Source organism: Conger conger, chromosome 16 (genome assembly GCF_963514075.1).
Source record: "Conger conger chromosome 16, fConCon1.1, whole genome shotgun sequence".
In the NCBI taxonomy this organism is placed as follows: Eukaryota; Metazoa; Chordata; class Actinopteri; order Anguilliformes; family Congridae; genus Conger; species Conger conger.
Window position 1 is genome coordinate 37195404 of NC_083775.1, and position 22097 is coordinate 37217500.

Genomic DNA, 22097 nt, shown 5'->3' on the forward strand with positions numbered 1-22097 from the left:
AGGAAATGAAACAAAATAAAGATAAACAATATGTTGAATAGGACAACAGCACAGATTCAGTTGCTACCTAAGATTGAAAGCAAGCTTAAAAAGTGGATTTTGCATCAGGGCTGTTAAATGTGGACCAGTGTTTAAAAGGCGTGGCTGGAACAGTGGGAAGGTCATCGCCCAGGACATGTAAACGAACAAACACCTAAACGACGACCAGGGAAGTGTCCGTTTCTGCAATTCGGCGAGGTGCGTTCCAGGAGCTCTGGAGAGTTCCTGGCGAGCAGATGTCGGGACGGGGAGGACCATACGGGCGTAGCTGGAGGTTTGGGCTGGCGCTGACACCAGCAGCGGGCGGCCGCTGAGAGCGGTGAAGCGGCACGGGCTCTGCGTGTCGGGGAGAGAGGGGCTGCCAGGGGAACCGCAGGGGCCTGGGGCGGGCGCGGCTCCGGACGCCGCCCAATCAGCCGAGCTGGGCCCTCTCTCCCCGGGCGGCCCAACAGGCGACATCTGCTCCAGTCCTGCGTCGTGCCTTTCCGACTGCGGGAACCTTGTCCGATATCAGACTGCTCCGATCGGGAAATCGGAGTTTCGCTGTGCAAATGGGGGTCGTATATATCTCATTTCAGGGCAGGATGGATGCAATAGATCCAGTCTGGGTCACACTGATATTTAAAGCTGCTAGGAGAAGGCCAACAGAAAGGCCAACAGAAAGCAATGTCCGTGTGTGAGAGAATTCAGGAGGGTGCGATTTGGTCCACAGCTTTATTGGCAATTAAAGGGATTCTGACAATGGACACAAGGCGACACCCTGAAGAGTTATGATCACACAGTGATCCACCTTTTCCTTTTCAGTTTGTAGCTCCTTCCACTTGCACTGGGAATCTGAGCAATATCCCTCTCTCACTTTTGCTCTCCTTCTTTCTCCACCTCTCTCTCCCTCCTTCTCTCTCTCTTTCTCTGCATTCTCTCTTTCCCACTTTATCTCTCTCACCAATTCCCCCACACACACATTCTCAATCTCCTGCTCGCCACTGCTCTCTCACTTTCTGCCCTCTCTCTTCCCCCGCTCCCTCTCTCTTTGTTGTGTAATCTATACGTGTAAAACCAATGGTGAGAGATAACATTTGTTCCATATCTCGTCACTGATATAGACAGAAGAATGACATGGTATAATGCTATTCAGTGAACATTACATTACATTAATGGCATTTGGCAGACACTCTTATCCAGAGCGACGTACAGTTCATTAGACTAAGCAGGAGACAAGGGCCTTGCTCAAGGGCCCAACAGCTGTGTCTGTTGTGGCCACACTGGGATCTGACCTTGCGGCTCCCAGTCATGTACCTTAACCACGACGCTACAGGCCGCCCTGTAGCAGCTTTGTATTGGAATAGCATCGGGCTATGACTCCCTTTGTCCTTGAAGCAGGCGGCTTTGCTAATGAAAAGGTCTGTCTGTCGGCGTGCCTCCCTCAGGCTGCTGGAGAAGCGTCAGGCGAATGGAGAGACCATCGAGCTGTCGGCGGAGGGCCGGCCGGAGCTGGTGGAGGAGCGGGAGCTCCCGATGGTGGACTGCACGTGCTGCGGCCTGCCGCGCCGCTACATCATCGCCATCCTGTCCGGCCTGGGCTTCTGCATCTCCTTCGGCATCCGCTGCAACCTGGGCGTGGCCATCGTCAGCATGGTCAACAACCACACCGTCTTCAGGGGCAACAGGGAGGTCCTGGAGGTACTCACATTACATGACAGTTTTTTTTACCCAAAGCGACTTGCAGGCTAAGCGGGCCCCGCTGCAAAATTCAGCTATGTCAGCTTGACCAGCGTGAAGATTGAGCTGGCCATGGTGGTCATAAGCTGGTCTAGCCGGGTGTGAGCTGGTCAACCAGCATGGACAAGCTAGTCGTAAAGCTGGACTAGATGGGTATGAGCTGGTCAACCAGCTAGTGCTGATAGCTTGCCTGAGCTGGTAGTTGGTAGCTGTTTTAAAACATAGCTTTACCTGGTCAAACCATGTAATGCTGGGAGCTGGTCTGAACCAGTTAATCAACTGGTTAATGTTTCAAAACTTAGCTTGAGCAGTTTTTTCAGCAGTCCCCATCCCCTCTAGAACAACAAGTTAAGGGTCTTCCTGAAGGGCCCTACATTGATCTTATTGCAGCTACACTGGGGCTTGAACCACCAAGCTTCCTGGTCTCAGTCAAGCAAGCTTTTTCTACATAGGCGTGTTCCACACCCTCTGCCCTCTCTCTCTGCACAGGCCTCCCAGTTCACCTGGGATCCCGAGACGGTGGGGATGATCCACGGATCCTTCTTCTGGGGCTACATCGTCACCCAAATCCCTGGCGGATTCATCTGCCAGAAATTTGCAGCCAACAGGTTAGTATCATTTTTTACTGTTCCTGACAGGAAATGCACTTTGGGATTGCTGGCTTCCTCTGGTTCATAGGTATTTCTGTGCTTCCGATATCTAGGGCCGTGGGACTAATGGTTGTGGGCTCACATCTCGGCATAACAAGAGGCGCATGTGTCAAACTCGAGGCTCGTAGACCAGATATAGTTGTCCACAAATGTTGATCCAGTTGGGATATCAATCCAGTGTGGAGGTTTAGTCGGTGGCGATATTCAGGACGTAATACAGGACGCGCTGCCTCACACAGCGCAGCCCTGCTGTAAAATCCAGCTGTGCCCGCTTAACCAGTCTGAAAACTGAGCTGGTCAAGCTGGTCATAAGCTGGTCTAGCTGGGTACGAGCTGGTGAACTAACATGACCAAGCTGGTCATGAAGCTACCTAGTCTAGCTGGGTATGAGCAAGTCAACCCACTAGTGTCGGTAACTTGTCTGAGCTACTTTTCAAACATAGCTTGAGCTGGACTAACCATGTCAAGCTGTGAGCTGGTCTCAACTGGTCAACAAGCCACCAGCTGTTTCAAAACATAGGAAGGGGGTGACCTAGGGGCAGCATTCACCCTCATTCAAAAATCCTATTGACACACTCTCAGTGGCTTTTAAGCACTGCCAAAGCGGAAGTTTACAAAAGGTAGTGTAGCGATTCTTCAGCCAGCTGTTAACAACAGTGAACTGACCGAACTGTGCTGTGAATGGGTCACACCCGTGATTGTTATCCCATGTTAACCCCAGGTTTTGCATGTACAGGGTGCTTGTGAAGGATTTCACTGACACCGTTAAGATTCTGTCTCATTCATCTCTCTGTGTGCCCCACAGAGTCTTTGGCTTTGCTATAGTGGCCACCTCCATTCTCAATATGCTGATCCCATCAGCGGCACGAGTTCACTATGGCTGCGTCATCATGATCAGGATATGTCAGGGGCTTGTAGAGGTACTGTTATGTGTGTGTGTGTGTGTGTGTGTGTGTGTGTGATTGGAGGTTCCATGATATGTGTTTGTGTGCATGCGTGTATGTGTGCATGATTGCTGGTCCTGTAATATGTGTCTCTGTGTTTCATCAGGGGGTGTCTTACCCAGCATGCCATGGGATTTGGGCCAAATGGGCCCCGCCTCTTGAGCGAAGCCGGCTGGCTACAACTGCCTTTTGTGGTAAGCCGTCCGCCAAATAGCTTTCCAGAATCCAATGAAGGCTTGTGTTCTTACGCTGTTAAAATGGAGAGATCCACCAGCGTTACTGCCTCACCATTGCCCCACCGCCACCAGCAGCTCCACCTGCTGAAACTACTGCCACTGTTCCTCTGTCTGTTCGGCACACTACCGCTTCAGAGTCGTCCAGTGCTTCCTCTCTCTCTCTCTCTCTCTCTCTCTCAGGGTCCTATGCGGGAGCGGTCGTGGCTATGCCCTTAGCGGGGGTGCTCGTCCAGTACACCGGGTGGTCCTCTGTGTTCTACGTCTACGGTCAGTGGCCGCCGGCCAGCGCAGAAATACAAAACGCCGTCTCTCGCGACATGCCAGTTCGTTATGGCCAAATGTGACGCGCAACTACTGTTGGTCAACTCATGCGGGTAATGGAATTAGCAACCAGGCTAACAGCTTTTCACCAGTCGATTTGCTAAACAGATCCCGACAGGTTTTAACCCCATCCAATTTTATATCAGTCACTGGCCCCTCATTGTAAGCTATATTGCTTCTGTTCTCTACACCAGTATGGATCCCCTTTGACTGTATTCTTGTCTCTTTTGTGCCCCCTCCCCTTCTCCTTCTGCCCCTCTCCCCCTCTCCCAGGCAGTTTTGGGATATTCTGGTACCTCTTCTGGATCCTGGTGTCCTACGAGAGTCCGGCTGCTCACCCCACCATCACTCCTGAAGAGAGGAAGTACATCGAGGACTCCATCGGAGAGTCGGCCGGCCTAGTCAACCCCCTGCAGGTGCTCTGTTCATTCCTCCCTCCTCCTCCTCCTCCTCCCTCTCTCTCCCTCCCTCCCTCTCTCTCTCTCTCTCTCTCTCTCTCTCTCTTTTTGTTTACTCTTTTCACACTGTAACAGACTGTGAGAACATTTTACTGTATTGTGATCATTGGCATATCTTTAATTTAAACTTTGGGGGAGACAAGCTGTTGGACCACATTGCCACATAGAATTGTGGGACAGAGCAACCATGCACATACTCAGGGATAAGGAGAAAAAAGGTGGTTATTTAACAAGAAGTGGGTAGTGGGTAAGGTAAATGACTGGGACACGCAAGGTCGGTGGTTCTAATCCCAGTGTAGCCGCAATAAGATCCGCACAGCCCTTGAGCAAGGCCCTTAACCCTACATTGCTCCAGGGGAGGACTGTCTCCTGCTTAGTCTAATCAACTGTACGTCACTCTGGATAAGAGTGTCTGCCAAATGCCAATAATGTAATGCAATGTAAAAGAAGCAGATCAAGACCAAAATGCAAAAACAGGCCAAGTCCAAACTGGGTACAGAAATAAAAAATGCCTCCAAAAAATGACTCCAAAAAGTCAGGCAGAGGTCAAAAACAACAGGAGACCTGCCAAGGGAACCGCGGGGGCCTGCGGACAACCAGAACAGAATACAGAGGGAATAGGGACGAGGAAACGGAGGCTTGAACAGGCAGAATATAAGTAAACACTATGCAAACAGATCCAACAGACTAGCCAGGAGAACTGAAAAACACAGGCTTACATACATTACTAATGAACAGACAATGAGCAGCAGCAGCTGAGGCAAGACAGGAGGGAAATACAAATAAGGAGTGGGAGGCAGAGGTGGAGACACACTCGCTCCTGGTGAAAGGAACAAATGGTTGACCGGACAGAGAACTGGGACAAAAGGCACAAAGACAAGGCAGAATACAGAAAGCACATAGCAAAAGGAAAGAAAACTGGAAAGGGAAAGGGTATGTTCAGAGATGCTCTTCTGCATACCACTGTTGTAATGTTATTTGCCTTAATGTCACCTGTCAGCTTCGACCAGTCTGGCCATTCTCCTCTGACCTAACTCATTAACAACATGGTTCTGCCCACAGAACTGCTGCTCACTGGATGTTTTTTGTATTTCACACCATTCTCTGCAAACTCTAGAACAGCGCTACTTAACTCCACGTCCTGCGGGCCGCAGTATCTGCTGGTATTTGCTTCAATCATGCAGTACACTAGTGAAATCAGGTGGTGTACTGCATGATTGAAGCAAATACCAGCAGATAGTGCGGCCCGCAGGACGTGGAGTTAAGTAGCGCTGTTCTAGAGTTAGCGCTGTTCGTCCTCTGTGCACCTACTTATTCATGCGATTATGTAATCAGCCAATTGTGAGGCAGCAGTGCAATGCATTAAATCATGCAGATACAGGTCAGGAGCTTCAGTTAATGTTCACATCAACCATCAGAATGGGGAAAAAATGTGATCTCAGTGATTTCAACCATGACATGATTGTTGGTGCCAGACGGGTTGCTACCTTGCACTACACCACCTGATTTCACTCATTATTCTACCTGTTTGGTTCAATAATGAGTGAAATCAGGTGGTGTAGTGCAAGGTAGCAACCCGTCTGGCACCAACAATCATGTCATGGTTGAAATCACTGAGATCACATTTTTTCCCCATTCTGATGGTTGATGTGCACATTAACTGAAGCTCCTGACCTGTATCTGCATGATTTAATGCATTGCACTGCTGCCTCACAATTGGCTGATTACATAATCGCATGAATAAGTAGGTGCACAGGTGTTCCTAATACAGTGCTCAGTGAGTGTACATGGAAATACAACCCATAGAATGTAATAAAAACATTACACAGTGGACAGAAAAAAAGGAGTTACAACCAAAGGAAGATAGATAAAGTACAAGCTTTGCATTTTAAAACAGTTGCTTCAGGCCAAGTGTCTTTGATCAGCCAGATGTCTAAAACATCCCAATCAATTCAAGAAACCAAAAGAGAGAGAAAAACAACTATTTCTATCTCCCCCCAATCCCCATTCCACCTTTGCGTTCACATCTCCATCAACTCTGAACTGAATCCGGAATCTTCTCTGTGTTGTTTTTCCCTGTGTTTTCATACCATACGCTCTCAAGAATAAAGGTACGAAAAGTGCCTAAAAAGGTACAAATGCTTGTCGTATCTACTCTATAGATACATAATATTTTACCTCGAGCCAGAAATATATCATTCATTTGTAAATTTTTTGCTTTGAAAACTTTGTACCCAATGAAAACATTATTGTACCTTCAGGGTACATTCAGGAATTTGATCCTTGAAGAACAAAAATATAATATTCTACATCCACTATTTTTTAATTATTATTATTATTATTATTATTATTATTATTATTACATTATGATTCTTTATTTATTTATCAGGGATGGTGCACATTAATCAACATTTTCAGTTAAATGTTGCGCCGGAGTTAGCTAATGAGCTCATTTTCATCTGTAGTCCCTGATGTCTTTGGACTATCAATGCATTTCCGAGTGTATGTAACCTACTTCTGCAGAAGTTCAAGACTCCCTGGAGACACTTCTTCACCTCCATGCCAGTGTACGCCATCATCGTGGCCAATTTCTGCCGCAGCTGGACCTTCTATCTTCTGCTCATCAGCCAACCTGCGTACTTCGAGGAAGTGTTTGGCTTCGAGATCAGCAAGGTGAGACTGTGTAAGGTTAAACCCCTCAATGGGCGGCCTGTAGCGTAGTGGTTAAGGTACATGACTGAGACCTTCCTGTAGTGTAGTGATTAAGGTACATGACTGAGACCCGCCTGTAGCGTAGTGGTTAAGGTACATGACTGGGACCTGCCTGTAGTGTAGTGGTTAAGGTACATGACTGGGACCTGCCTGTAGTGTAGTGGTTAAGGTACATGACTGGGACAGCCTGTAGCGTAGTGGTTAAGGTACATGACTGGGAACCGCCTGTAGTGTAGTGGTTAAGGTACATGACTGGGACAGCCTGTAGCGTAGTGGTTAAGGTACATGACTGGGACCCACCTGTAGCATAGTGGTTAAGGTACATGACTGGGACCCGCCTGTAGCGTAGTGGTTAAGGTACATGACTGAGACATGCCTGTAGCGTAGTGGTTAAGGTACATGACTGGGACCCACCTGTAGCGTAGTGGTTAAGGTACATGACTGGGACCCCCCTGTAGCATAGTGGTTAAGGTACATGACTGGGACCCTCCTGTAGCGTAGTGGTTAAGGTACATGACTGGGACCCTCCTGTAGCATAGTGGTTAAGGTACATGACTGGGACCCGCCTGTAGCATAGTGGTTAAGGTACATGACTGGGACCCGCCTGTAGCATAGTGATTAAGGTACATGACTGGGATCCAGAAGGTCGGTGGTTCCTTAATGCTTCATTGCTCTAGGGGAGGATTGTCTCCTGCATAGTCTCATCAACTGTAAGTCACTTTGGATAAAAGCATCAGCAAAATGACATGTAATGTAATGTAGTCTTAACATTCTGTAAACTCCCCTTGTCCTCAGGATCAAAAATGACTCACCTTCACTAAACCCCAAAAATAAAGCAGCTTAATTGAATTTTAAACCCAGGCTATGAAGAAATAACCTGTCACTCATCACAAACTTTCAAGTTGAAAAAATTTCATTTAGGGGGTTTTCTCTGCTGTTAAACATAGTGGCGGGTCGTTTTTCCAGGCTGTGCTCACTGAGTCTACTTTGTTATGGTGGTTCTCAGTTTTTTATCAGTCACTATGGTGTGATAGTCTCACAATGCCCTGTAGCGTAGTGGTTAAGCTACAGGACTGTGACACACATAGTCGGGGGTTCGATCCCTGGTGTAGCTACAATAACATCTGCACAGCCGTTGGGCCCTTGAGCAAGGCCCTTAGCCCTGCATTGCTCCAGGAGAGGATTGTCTCCCGCTCTGGATAAGAGCATCTGCTAAATGCCATTAATGTACTGTAGTCTTTTTTCGGGCCTGATAGCATTCCAATCACTTTCGATTTTTGGTTTGAATATTCCAATAAGTAAATAATGTAATTTTGTTTTGCTTTATAATTTGGTTCATTCTAATTGGTTTGTTTGGTATGAGGCTGGATGGCGCTAGTGGGGGTTAGTGATCGAACCTCATTTGCCTAATTCTGCCCTGCATGCTTTGTTTGCAGTTTACTTTGTACTTGTAAGATTGGTGTTTGTCCCACTGAGCAAAATCTTGCTTTCAAAGTGGACCCCGCACTTCCTTGCCATATAGGGCAATTGGTTCAGTTACAGATTCACATACTCTAAAAGTCCCCCAAAAAACCCCCAAAAACTTCTAGTCAATTTATATTTCCTTCATAACTTTTTTGTTTTGTTTAGTTGTTAATTTCAATAAGGTTGTCTCTTGAAAAATAAAATTAAAACACAGCTTGCGCATGACTGCTTCACTCTCTCCCTCTCCCTCTCTCTCTCCTTCTCTCTCTCCCTCTCTCTCTCTCTCTCTCTCTCTCTGTCCCTCTGTCTCCCTCTCGCTCTCTCTCTCTCTCTCTCCCTCTCTCTCTCTCCCTCCCTCTCTCTCTCTCAGGTGGGTTTGGTGTCAGCTCTGCCCCACCTGGTGATGACCATCGTTGTTCCCGTGGGCGGGCAGCTGGCTGACTTCCTGAGAACACGCGGCCTCATGTCCACCACAAACGTCCGCAAGCTCATGAACTGTGGAGGTGAGCGCCTGGAAAAAGATGTCTGCTCTGCCAATGTATCATATAGGGCGGCCCGTAGTGGAGTGGTTAAGATAAATGACTAGAACATGCAGGGTCAGTAGTTCTAATCCTGGTGTAGCCACAATAAGATCCGCACAGCCATTGGGCTCTTGAGCAAGGCCCTTAACCATGCATTGCTCCAGGGGAGGATTGTCTCCTGCTTAGTCTAATCCACTGTACGTCACTCTGGATAAGAGCGTCTGCAAAATGCCAATAATGTAATGTAATGTAATCATATACACTCAATGAGCACTTTATTAGGCCTCTGCTGCTGTAGCCTATCCACTATGGTTTGACACGTTGTGTGTTCAGACTCTTCTGCATACCACTGTTGTAATGTGTGGTTATTTGCATTACTGTCACCTTCCTGTCAGCTTTGACCACTCTGGCCCTTCTCCTCTGACGTCTCTCGTTAACAATACGTTTCTGTCTGCAGAACTGCTGCTTTTTGTTTTTCACACCATTCTCTGCAAAATATAGAGACTGTTGTGCCTGTAGTGAATCCACCTTGTCTGGCACCAACAATCATTCCTCGGTCACTCATTCTAACGTTTGGTCTGAAAAACAGCTGAACCTCTTGCCCATGTCTGCATGCTTTTATGCATTTAGTAGCTGTCACATGATTGGCTGATTAAATATTTGCATTAACAAGCTACTGTACATGTCTACCTAATAAATTGCTCACTGAGTGAATGTACATACTAGATACACGTCTCCTAATATCACATATCATGTACATACTGTATACTTGTCTGCTAATACATATATCCTGTACATACTTTATGTAATACATATATCCTGTACATACTTTATGTAATACATATATCCTGTACATACTTTATGTAATACATATATCCTGTACATATATTATGCACCTGCTATCTTTAACTCTGCTAATATATCATATCTCAAGCTCAGGTAAAATAATTTAAAACGGTAGTTGCAACATCTAGCTGCTGAATCTACTGGTTTTTTTCTGCTGTCTGAACATCAATGAGGCAACCGGGACAATGCTATTCGAAGCATAAGCCATAAGCCTGATTTAACTTGCACAACTTGTGCGGCACATTTTACAGTACAGTAACACTGGGGGGGTTATGTCCGAGGCAGAAAGAGGCGTTTCCAAAACAGATAAATTATGTTTCTCGATAAAGCTCTCAAAATGCAACACTTCTCACCTTCTTGCCACTTCTTGTTCTGTTTCTACAGGTAACTGCCAAAATAAAGGAAACACATGAGTAAACACAGTGTACTGAAACAGTGTGCTTTGCTTTCACACACGCGGTGGTTTCTGAGTTAATTACGCATGCTCACAGTTGTGCTTAAAATGCCGTGCAGGGCCAGTGGCCTGGTATTTGTACTTGTACTTACCTCTAGGGTCTTTCAGCGAACTTATCCCTGGTTATGGGTATGCACTTTGTTGTACGTCGCTCTGGATAAGAGCGTCTGCCAAATGCCAATAATGTAATGTAATGTAATGTAATGTATTTTGGCTACAATGGCCAGGCAAAGAGATCTCATGACACATTGAAGAATGGTGGTTGTTGGGCAACCTTCACCAGCAGCTTCGGTGACTATGAGTGCTGAACGTCATGCTGCTTCATTAGTAACATTGCCTAAAGCGATGTCGGCATGGCATTATGGGGGACACACTTCATGAACTAGGGGCAAGTGTGATTGGAAGCTCATACTGGGCTTCTTGACCATGATGCGAGTGCATTGGTTCAACATGCAAAGCAAAATAGTCACGCAACTCTGAGTCACTTTGCTGTGAATGTCAATCTACAGGCTTCAGTGGGCATTTCCATCGAGGATAGCCCATTGAGAACGTCATAGAAAGGGATACTATGGTTGGCATCCCCTTTATTTTGGCAATAACCTACACCTCATTACAGCTGAGAATGCTGTTAGATTGTATGTTGGGTACTGAATTGTGTTTTGAATGCAGTAAGGCTGTAGGTTGGATACTGAATTGTGCTTTGGATGTGGTAAGGTTGCACAGTATGTTGGGTACTGAATTGCTCTTTGAATGCGATAAGGTTGTATGTTGGGTGCTGAATTGTGCTTTGAATGTGGCATGGTTCTGAGGGATTTCTCCCTGTTGGCTGTGTTTGGGTACTGGATGATTTCTCCCTGTTGGCTGTGTTTGGGTACTGGATGATTTCTCCCTGTTGGCTGTGTTTGGATACTGGATGATTTCTCCCTGTTGGGTGTGTTTGGGTGGCAGGGTTTGGAATGGAGGCTACCCTGCTGCTGGTGGTCGGCTTTTCCCACACAAAGGGCGTGGCCATATCATTCCTGGTCCTGGCTGTTGGTTTCAGCGGCTTTGCCATCTCAGGTATGTAAACATATAGGCTGGAATTCATTTTTCCTTAACATTGTCTATCAAATAAATTCTATTTTTCATCATGATGAAATGCAATAATTATTTGGCAAGTTCAGCAAGGGCTAACACTAACTCTTTAAAGTCAAAGATAAGGACATATATGGATTGGATACAGGCCATTGCCTGTCTTTTTTCCACACTCTTTGTCAGTACTTTTTCGCAACATAGATTGTGTTTAATAGCAGTTCATAGTTTACTGTGAGCCCCATAAGCATTTTAAACATAACAGTATAAGGTATTATGCTCAAGCGTATTGGAAAACTATACATTTTTATTTCAATACAGTTAATAAGTTAGTTTTGCTAAGATCAATGGCACAATGAATTCAACAAAGTACCAGGACATTTTGGTGGGAAATCTGGTTGCCAGTTTCTCAGAAGCTGTTTACACAAATGTACACATTTTTAGACATTCTTGTCACTATCTCTTTCATGCTGTCTATTGATTGGCTCATGTGTTGGCAGTGATGTAGAGCAGGCTTGTTCTAACTTCCTCCTCTATCTCCCAGGGTTCAATGTGAATCACCTGGACATTGCTCCCCGCTACGCTAGCATCCTTATGGGAATCTCCAATGGAGTGGGCACTCTGTCAGGCATGGTGTGTCCTCTCATAGTTGGAGCCATGACCAAACACAAGGTATATTGAGCCTACCACCACAGCTACTTAACACAGTACCACACCATCACAGCTACTGAACTCAGCACTGCACCATCGTGTTCCCAACATAACACGGGGAAGCAGCCGTTTCCACCAGAATTTAATGTTTGTTCAGTGGTAGTTTTTCTCTTGAGGAATGTGGTGCTTATGGTTGCTTATTGACTATCCCAGACACTAAAACACTTTGATTGATGCACCATCACAACTACTGAACACAGCTAGTGAACATGAGACCACACCATCACAGCTATTCAACACAGCGACCGAACACATCCACTGACCACAGCCACTAAACATGAGACCACACCATCACAGCTATTCAACACAGCGACTGAACACATCTACTGACCACAGCCACTAAACATGAGACCACACCATCGCAGCTACTGAATACAGCACCATCACAGCTACTGAACACAGCGACTGAAAATGAGACCACACCATCACAGCTACAGCACTGCACCATCACAGCTGAATTAATACAATTTGTTTTGGTGAAAACTTGTGTTACTACTGTGTTATTTTGTGTTCAGCTCTCTAATCTCTTAATTATTCCTCTATCTTTCTGTGTTTCTGTTTTGGTCTCAGACACGAGATGAGTGGCAGTATGTCTTTCTCATTGCTTCCATCGTTCATTACGGAGGAGTGGTCTTCTATGGTGTGTATTTCCTGGTTCATTCCCTTCTCCTGGCTCATTCTACCCTGTGAAGCTTTAGGTCACCTGTGGCCCTGGTTTACTGGTTCAAGTGACTGGTCTACCTGTTCTGATTGAGATGACCAGTTTCTGTGTTCTGGATGAAGTGACCAGTCTGTGTCTGTGGTTGAGGTGACCGATCTATGTTCTGATTGAGATGACCAGTCTGTGTTCTGGTTGAAGTGACCGGTCTGTGTTCTGGTTGAAATTACCAGTCTGGGTTCTCGTTGAGATGAAGTGACCGGTCTGTGTCAGTGGTTGAAGTGAGCAGTCTGTGTTCTGGTTGAGGTGAGCAGTCTGTGTTCTGGTTGAGATGAAGAGTCTGTGTTCTAGTTGAAGTGAGCAGTCTGTGTTCTGGTTGAGATGAAGAGTCTGTGTTCTAGTTGAAGTGAGCAGTCTGTGTTCTGGTTGAAGTGACCAGTCTGTGTTCTTGTTGAAGTGACCAGTCTGTGTTCTTGTTGAAGTGACCAGTTTGTGTTCTGATTGAGGGGACCAGTCTGTGTTCTGGTTGAAGTGACCATCTGTGTTCTTGTTGAAGTGAACAGTCTGTGTTCTGGTTGAGGGGACCAATCTATGTTCTGGTTGAGGTGACTGGTCTATGTTCTGGTTGAAGTGACCAGTCTGTGTTCTGGTTGTCGTGACCAGTCTGTGTTCTGGTTGAAGTGACCAGTCTGTGTTCTGGTTGAGGTGACCGGTCTGTGTTCTGTTTGAAGTGACTGGTCTATGTTCTAGTTGAGGTGACCAATCTATGTTCTAGTTGAGGTGACCAATCTATGTTCTAGTTGAGGTGACCAATCTATGTTCTAGTTGAGGTGACCAATCTATGTTCCAGTTGAGGTGACCAATCTATGTTCTAGTTGAGGTGACCAATCTATGTTCTTGTTGAGGTGACCAATCTATGTTCTAGTTGAGATGACCAATCTATGTTCTAGTTGAGGTGACCAATCTATGTTCTAGTTGAGGTGACCAATCTATGTTCTAGTTGAGGTGACCAATCTATGTTCTAGTTGAGGTGAGCGGTCTATGTTCTAGTTGAGATGACCAATCTATGTTCTAGTTGAGGTGACCAATCTATGTTCTAGTTGAGGTGACCAATCTATGTTCTTGTTGAGGTGACCAATCTATGTTCTAGTTGAGATGACCAATCTATGTTCTAGTTGAGGTGACCGATCTATGTTCTAGTTGAGGTGACCAATCTATGTTCTAGTTGAGGTGACCAATCTATGTTCTAGTTGAGGTGAGCGGTCTGTGCTCTGGTTGAGCTGACCGGTCTCTGTGTCTGTGGTTGAGCTGACCGATCTCTGTGTCTGTGGTTGACGTGACCTCTCTCTGTGTCCCAGGTATCTTCGCCTCGGGGGAGAAGCAGCCGTGGGCGGACATTGAGGACACCAGCCAGGAGAAGTGTGGGATCTTGGACGAGGACGAGCTGGCTGAGGCCACAGAGGAGATGTACCGCAGTGGAGGAGGGGGCCAGTATGGGGCCCTGAGCCAGCCCAGCACCGGCCCCAGCACCGGCCCCAGCAGGGCCACAGGAGGAGGAGGAGGAGGAGGAGGGGGGTGGGTCACGGACTGGGACAAGACGGAAGAGTATGTGCAGCCCGCGGGGTACAACAGCTACCTGTACGGGGGAGAGGCAGACAGGGAGCTGATGTAGATAGCGAAGGAGCAGGGAGGAGAGAGGAGGTGAAAGAAGGAGGGGGAGAGGAAGGATGGATGAATATACCCTGCTGAAAGAAACAGGTTTTGAAACAACCTTTTGAGACCAGTTGAGACCAGCTCCCAGCTCAACATGGTTTGACCAGCTCAAGCTACAGTGTATTTTGAAACAGCTGGGCGCTGGTTGACCAGCTCATACCCAGCTAGACCAGCTTTATAACCGGCTTCATGATCAGTTCAATTTTCAAGCTGGTGAAGCTGGCATAGCTGGTTTTCACGGCAGGGTATTTATAAAGAGAGTGGAGGAGACTGAGCTGGGCTATGATTGATGAAAAGGTATAGGAAGGAAAACAGAGGATCGATGGCGAAGAAGAATAGATGGAGGAAGAAAGAGAAATGGTGATCAAGGAAAATGGTGGTAGGAAGAAAAACAGCCATAGATAGCCTGAGTGTGTGTGTGTGTGTGCGAAGGTGTGTATTAATTTACACACTTGCACCATATGTGGAGAATGTGTGTATCCGTACGACTTCTACCAGTCTGTGTGTGTGAGTGTGTGTGTGTGTGAGTGTGAGTGTGAGTGTGTGTGTGTGTGTGTGTGTGTCCAGATTCTGCTCTTCCAGCAGTGAACAGTCTTTGTGTTTTGGTCCTGTCCACTGAGAGTGAGCTTGCTGAGCTTGTGCTCGGGAGTGCAGTGTGCGTTTCTCTGTGGATTTCGACTGAGGGAACTGCCTTCGTAAATAAGGAATGCTCTCGTACTGTATTGTAGCCACACCTTTTCTGGCCTGAAGCTGTTCTTCTCCACATGGATGCCAACAATGAGTAACTGAGGCCACACTGTACACCTGCACAGTATACACAGTTCTTTATTCATGTTTTATTTAAAGCCCTTTAAGGGAGAAAACTGTGTAGCATTCATAAACCCTTTAATATTGTTCACAATATCTCAAAAACATGTCCAAACATGTCTGCGATCATTAGGCAGTCACTGATGTTCAGCATTACTTCATTATAGAATTAGAAGGGAAAAGAACAGTGGTCATAAATACTGTTAAGTGTAGTTTTTAAAATTATAATTAATGCCTATGAAGGCCAGCATGCTGTTTTCTGAAGTGTTTGCTAAAACATTGTTTATGTCCCTTTACACTAAAGTGTTGACAGGCTGTAATGAACCAAGGTCACATCCTGTTTTGAAGGCAAGATCTCCCAGTCAGGAGCATAAAAAAACATCTAAAATGTGCCAATAATATTTAAAGTAAAGAATGTGATGAGCAATAAAGATATGCTGGATAATTCAGCCGTTGTGCAGGTTGGGGAACTGAGCAATAATGATCAGAAATACAGGTGTAGTGCATTGGACATGGAGGTTCAGCATATGAGACATATTTCTGATTCGGTCTACAGGATTGGGGTTTTACACATTAGTAACTACGACCAAATCAGTTTGAGTAAAAAAAAGAATAAAAAAAAAAGACTTTTGATCACTTCTTTGCACTTATACTGTGGGCATTTTGGTTTGTAGCCATGATTGTGTGTCCGTTTGTGTGTTTGTGTTTGTGTGTGTGTGTGTGTGTGTGTGTGTGTGCACAAATGTGGGCATACGTGCGTGCGTGTGTGGGCGTACGTGTTCCTGGCCAATTCGAAGATGTCAATTTCTCCAATTCCAAAAGGCGAACTGAAACTGAAAGCAGAATGCCTTGTGAAGATTGGTGATGAATGCTGAGGCACACAACGCTTCGAGAATGCATTACACAGTCTATCCTCAATAGTGAAATTCCATCGCTGCATATTCTTGTTTACTGAAGTTGTGTAGATATTTTCCAGGTGCTCAGTAATGAGTCAAGTGCACAGTGTCGATAGATTTCTGAGATGTTTTGCCTACTATTGGATTGTGTCATATCTAGAGTGAATTCTACTTTTTCCCCACTGCATTGTAAGTACCCCCCTGAAAAAAAAAAAACCTTTCTGCACTTTGCCATCATTACTTGGCATCTGTTGAACATTTTAGCATCAATTGATCGGTCAAATGGGACGGAATATTTGTGTGAATTGATCAAACGTTTGCAGTACCTTTATGTAAATGTCTTTGGAAGTGAGTGCGTGTTGTGAATTACACCAGGGCAAATGAAAGAATCTGTGAAAGTGAGAGAGAGGTCAGGTCAGATGTCACTCCACCAAAAAGGAAAGAGAGGTCAGGAACACAGGCAAACACAGTCTGTGTGCCCTGTGCTGCAGTAGGTCTCTGTCTGTGGTTGAGGTGACCGGTTTGTGTTCTGGTTGAGGTGACCGGTTTGTGTTCTGGTTGAGGTGACCGGTTTGTGTTCTGGTTGAGGTGACCGGTTTGTGTTCTGGTTGAGGTGACCGGTTTGTGTTCTGGGTTGAGGTGACCGGTTTGTGTTCTGGTTGAAGTGACCGGTTTGTGTTCTGGTTGAGGTGACCGGTTTGTGTTCTGGTTGAGGTGACCGGTTTGTGTTCTGGGTTGAGGTGACCGGTTTGTGTTCTGGGTTGAGGTGACCGGTTTGTGTTCTGGTTGAGGTGACCGGTTTGTGTTCTGGGTTGAGGTGACCGGTTTGTGTTCTGGTTGAGGTGACCGGTTTGTGTTCTGGGTTGAGGTGACCGGTTTGTGTTCTGGGTTGAGGTGACCGGTTTGTGTTCTGGTTGAGGTGACCGGTTTGTGTTCTGGTTGAGGTGACCGGTTTGTGTTCTGGGTTGAGGTGACCGGTTTGTGTTCTGGTTGAGGTGACCGGTTTGTGTTCTGGGTTGAGGTGACCGGTTTGTGTTCTGGTTGAGGTGACCGGTTTGTGTTCTGGTTCAAGTGACCGGTTTGTGTTCTGGTTGAGGTGACCGGTCTGTGTTTTGATTGAAGTAACCGGTCTGTGTTCTGGTTGAGGTGACCGGTCTGTGTTCTGGTTGAGGTGACCGGTCTGTGTTCTGCTCTTTAAACAGTCACTTAAACTTTGCATGATACTGGAGAATCCTCACATGGTTTCATTATAGTAGTGTAGAGTGTATTGTCCTGGGAAGAGGCTTGTAATTGGTGGAGAGATTATTTTTCACTGTAGTGTAGTGGCCGTGGTAGGTCGTCATGGAGACCGGAATAATACAGCACGAATAATTGCAATAGCGGAGCACAGTTTTGCCAGCATTGTCTACAGTACTTCACTGCCATAGCAAAGCTGTATGTTGTTTTACACTGTATCTGCAGTAAGGCAAGTGATGAGACACAATTTGCTCAATAAGTCATTGTGATGCTAAGAACCATACTGCCTGTCTGCCTGCACTTTTCTAAGGAATTTCCTTGGCAGGATCAGCATCTGTAAGTCTTGACACGATATGGCATCAGCAGCTTCCGGTAGTATACAGCCACTGGTTCTCGAGGCACACCTGATACTCGTGTTCCACGTTCCTACCATCCATATGCTTCATAACTACAGGGGATTCTCCTTGATAACGGGAGTTTCTGAGGCTATGGCTCAGTACACAACTTCCATGCGCCACAGTATTACTCTTGGTCTGGCGCCTTAAAAGTCCCACTTTTCAAGTTTTATTTTAGGTCATGATATCTATAAGAAGACGCCTGTGTGGTTTTAAGTACCAAAAACGACCTCTATCCAGTTGTACATGTCCATTATCCAGCGCCTCTCATGCGGTTTACCAAGAGCAGGCTGTTTTAGTGACTGTGTCTTTAAGGCGCATTGATATCAGTGAACTTCTGTTCTGATTGGCTGGCTAGCTCCAACGAGCTGAACGCTGTCTGCACTGAGTGGTTGGATTTGTTCCGGCTACAAGGTGGGCCGCGCTGAAGCAAAGAATCCTATCCTTGTGATGTCACTACTTCACGGAATTCCAAATGGCTGGTTTTATTCATATGGATCGTGTGGATTTATTTCGGGACTAGGTGTGGCAATATGGGACCTTTAAGTAATTTTCTGAAGCTACATTAAGTGTGAAATTTCTCCGCTTCTGCGGGACAGAGACAGAACTGTCACTGTTTCGGCGTTAATAGCAGAGCCGGGTATCTGGTCTGGTCTGGAGAGCCTGTGGTGGAGATGCTGACTACTCACTGCACCGGGAGGCTCTGCATGTAGGCCAGGGCTGGATTCCAATCCACGCTGGATGCTGTCTTCCTGACGTTCCCTGCCCTTGTTTCAAGGGGGGAAACCCCCAAAATGCCAGTATGAAATATGGAGGCCGGGGCCAAGTGGGGTTCAGTTCCGAATTACGAAAGGGGAGGGAGAAATTATATTCCCATGCTTGTGTTTTTGAGTGAGGTTTAATAAAATCCTCACTAGTGGTGTGTTCTTATTATTTAAAAAAAGAAGCTAGGATGGTTGTAGGATTTATTCATGAACAAAGTACTTGTGCAAGGAGATGATTTTACTATAGGGTAGCACTTGTGAGGGAGGTTCAGCTCCGTTTTGGTTTGTTCATCATCTCTCCTCCGTCACAGAGCACCTGTTAAGTTAGCTTGCTGCTCGTCACAAATGTAGGAGGGAAACGCTTCCCTTGAGGGAACACAGCGAGGGGAGGGGATGTGTTAAAGTGGGATGGACCCCAGCCCCGCCCCCGGCGTTATGCTCTTCACTCCCCTCCCCCTCCCCCTCCCCGAGACCTCCCGCCCCTCCCAACCTGTTCCCGTCATGTGACCTGCTGTGCTTTAGATGGTCCTTTCTTTACTCCTGCCATTGTCATGGTTGTTGTCTATTTATTTGCAGTAGATACGCATACAAAAACACAGAGGAGCTTAGAATGTGATTAAAATTGTGAATCTGACAACAGGACCAATAAGACACACACTTTCCTCTCCTATCAAGGAGAGGGACGAATACTTTTTTTAAATTACTGTTGTCACTGTTGCTGTTGTCATTTACTGTTGTTTTTTGGTCTCTTTATTTTCTTGGTTTTTAATTTGTTTTGCTTGTTTTTTCTTTTCTTTTTCCAAAGCTATGAGTCATTTGTTCTTTACTTGTGGAAAAGACAAAATGTAAAAAGATATATAAATATTAATGCAAAATGATAAATAAAGTTTATGTATAAAATTGATATATGTTAAAACATCCCTGTGTAAAATAAATGAGAATAAATGCACATAAATCTACTGTTCTTGTTATTATCATCATCAGTGTCATTGTTAGTCATGGGAAATTTTTGGTTTATTTCTGTTACCATGGTATTGAATGAATGCTGAAAATATGGAAGAATGACCATAGGCTTCAGTGGATGCCATGTGACACAGAAGCATATGGTGATTGGCTGCCCTGCAAGGCACCAACCAGCTCGCCAGGAGCATTTGAGGGTTAGGTGTCTTGCTCAGGGACACTTCAACACAGCCCGGGAGGGGGATCGAACCGGCAACCCTCCGACTGTCACGCGACTGCCCCATGTTGTCTCTTCACAAATCCACTCATTATTTCTTACTCTCACAAATAAAAAATAAATAATAATAGTAATCTGACAATCTTCTGGAGGTGTAGCACAATTCAGTATCCCTTAGGCTGAGATATATTGTGCCACAGTTCGGACAGTTGGAACAAATGGGATTACAATAGGATTACGAGTTTCTCTTCATTATCTACTGTACATGAAATTGGAAGTTCTTTGTTATTTGATAAAATGTGTGGAAATACTGTCTGCGTTTTCTTATTTTTGTATATTTGTATGAATACTTAAATATGGAGCAAGGGGGCCAAGAATTTTTATTTATTTATTATTATTTATTATATATATTTTTCACGTAAATCCTATTTACATTTAATTCAGTTGAAATGAGGGGCAGGAACAGCACTTTGGTATCAGCTGGCGCCATGGTGAGTACAGAGCAGAGTTTATCGTTGTGTATATAATGTACACCCACTATGATTATGGCTGTTTAACAACAGCTCTATCATGTAGAATAGCAGCAGGCAGTACTTCACAAAGCCAGACTATCATGTTAATGGATAGATTGCTCAGTATTGTCCATTCAGACAGCATTGCAACCCTTTCTCCATTTCCACAATGTACAGTATGGTGTTTGGTCCATGGAAGTGTTCATGTGATCTCTCTCTCTCTCCCCCTCTCTCTCTCTCTCTCTCTCTCTCTCTCTCTCGCTCTCTTTCACTCCCTGGCAGATGGATCAAGGATTATCTCAGTGAATTTAGGTAAAGATTAGTGAGGTGAACAGATGCACTCTGTGGGAGGAGAGGGGAGGGAGAGGGAGAGCAAAAGAGAAAGATAGCAAGAGATAGAGGGAGTAAGGGAGAGATGAGAGAGAGATGGAGGTAGAGAGAGGGAGAGAGGAAAATAGAGATAGAGGGAGGGAGAGAGACAGACAGAGAGAGAGAGATAGAGGGAGGGAGAGTGAGAAAGAGAGAGATGAGGGAGAGAGAGAGAGAGAGGGTGAGAGAGGGAGGGAGATTGAAAGAGAGATAGAGGGAGGGAGAGAGAGAGAGAAAGAGAGATAGAGGGAGGGAGAGAGAGAAAGAGAGATGGATGGATGGATGGATGGATGAGAGAGAGAGAGAGAGAGAGAGAGAGAGAGAGAGAGAGAGGCTGGTTGATTTGAAGTAGGGATCACGCCCTGGGGAACAGCAGGTCCTGAGAGAAGCTCCCCAGCTCCCCAGAGATCTGACAGGGTCTGCCCCGGGTCTGACAGGACACATGTGCTGCACAACGCAGCCCATCCCTGAGGATATACCACCGCTGAAGCAGTATCAGACGCAGTGCTAAACGATTACAGCTATTCAATTTATACCGTCGGCTGACGCCATTAAAATGCAAGTTTCAGTAGTAATACGCTACGCATAGGCAGCCCAGTGGGAGGAGGGAGTGAGCCTGCCATTACTACGGAGCAGAGACGGACACGGACACCAACGATAATCTTTTAGGACAATGTCAGCACCATCTAGTGGACAAATGCAGTGTAATACACCGTAAACATCCCCATATTGTGGAAAATGACATCCACAATCCATATTAAAGAAATGTTCGTTTAAACCAGCCGTTTAGACTTCCGTGAGGTTATCACATCTCATTCGCTTCAGCACGGCCCACCTTATCGCCGGCGCAGACAGGGTTCGGTTCATTACAGCTAGCCAGCCAGTCAGAACAGAGGTTCACCGCTTTCAATGGCTGTTACTGGTAAAGCTCGTGAGAGGTGCAGGAGAATAAACATGAAAAACTGGATGAAGACAAATAAAACACTGATACTATTTAGAACATACTTTTTTGATAAGCATCCCTTTCCCTTCCTGATAATAGCACGGAATTAAACTTTTGATAATTGATTTGATCATTGAAGTTTGGATTAGTTTCTTAATTTATAAGTCCTTGGACTTATATTTAAGCAGAGAAAGCACACTGAGACCAAAGTCTCTGTTGCAAGTAGTGTGCCCTGTATATTACCACATCATGCTCTGCACACTATTGCTTAAAAGATCATTTTGAAACAACATTTGGTAAGTACGCACAAACAATGCTGTGTTCCCTTAATGGTAAATGGTTGGAATTTATACAGCGCCTTTATCCAAAGCGCTGTAGAATTGATGCTTCTCATTCACTCATTCGTAAATACTTCATCCTTATGAAGCATAATTTCACGCCTCAACTGCGTATGGTGGGGCTGCTCTTTCTGTTGAGTTAG

At 45.6% G+C, this 22097-nt stretch overlaps 1 protein-coding gene across 1 annotated transcript in view; it reads left to right on the forward strand.

The window, feature by feature from the left end:
• slc17a7a (solute carrier family 17 member 7a) overlaps positions 1-14476 on the forward strand; it is a 35283-nt gene extending 20807 nt beyond the window's left edge. The window contains exons 2-13 of the mRNA XM_061223372.1: positions 1467-1719; positions 2248-2366; positions 3214-3328; positions 3459-3546; positions 3769-3855; positions 4183-4325; positions 6891-7040; positions 8914-9046; positions 11313-11423; positions 11980-12107; positions 12717-12786; positions 14163-14476. Coding sequence (XP_061079356.1) covers positions 1467-1719; positions 2248-2366; positions 3214-3328; positions 3459-3546; positions 3769-3855; positions 4183-4325; positions 6891-7040; positions 8914-9046; positions 11313-11423; positions 11980-12107; positions 12717-12786; positions 14163-14476 — 1711 coding nt within the window. The remainder of the gene's footprint in view (positions 1-1466; positions 1720-2247; positions 2367-3213; positions 3329-3458; positions 3547-3768; positions 3856-4182; positions 4326-6890; positions 7041-8913; positions 9047-11312; positions 11424-11979; positions 12108-12716; positions 12787-14162) is intronic.
• Positions 14477-22097: the final 7621 nt, after the last annotated feature.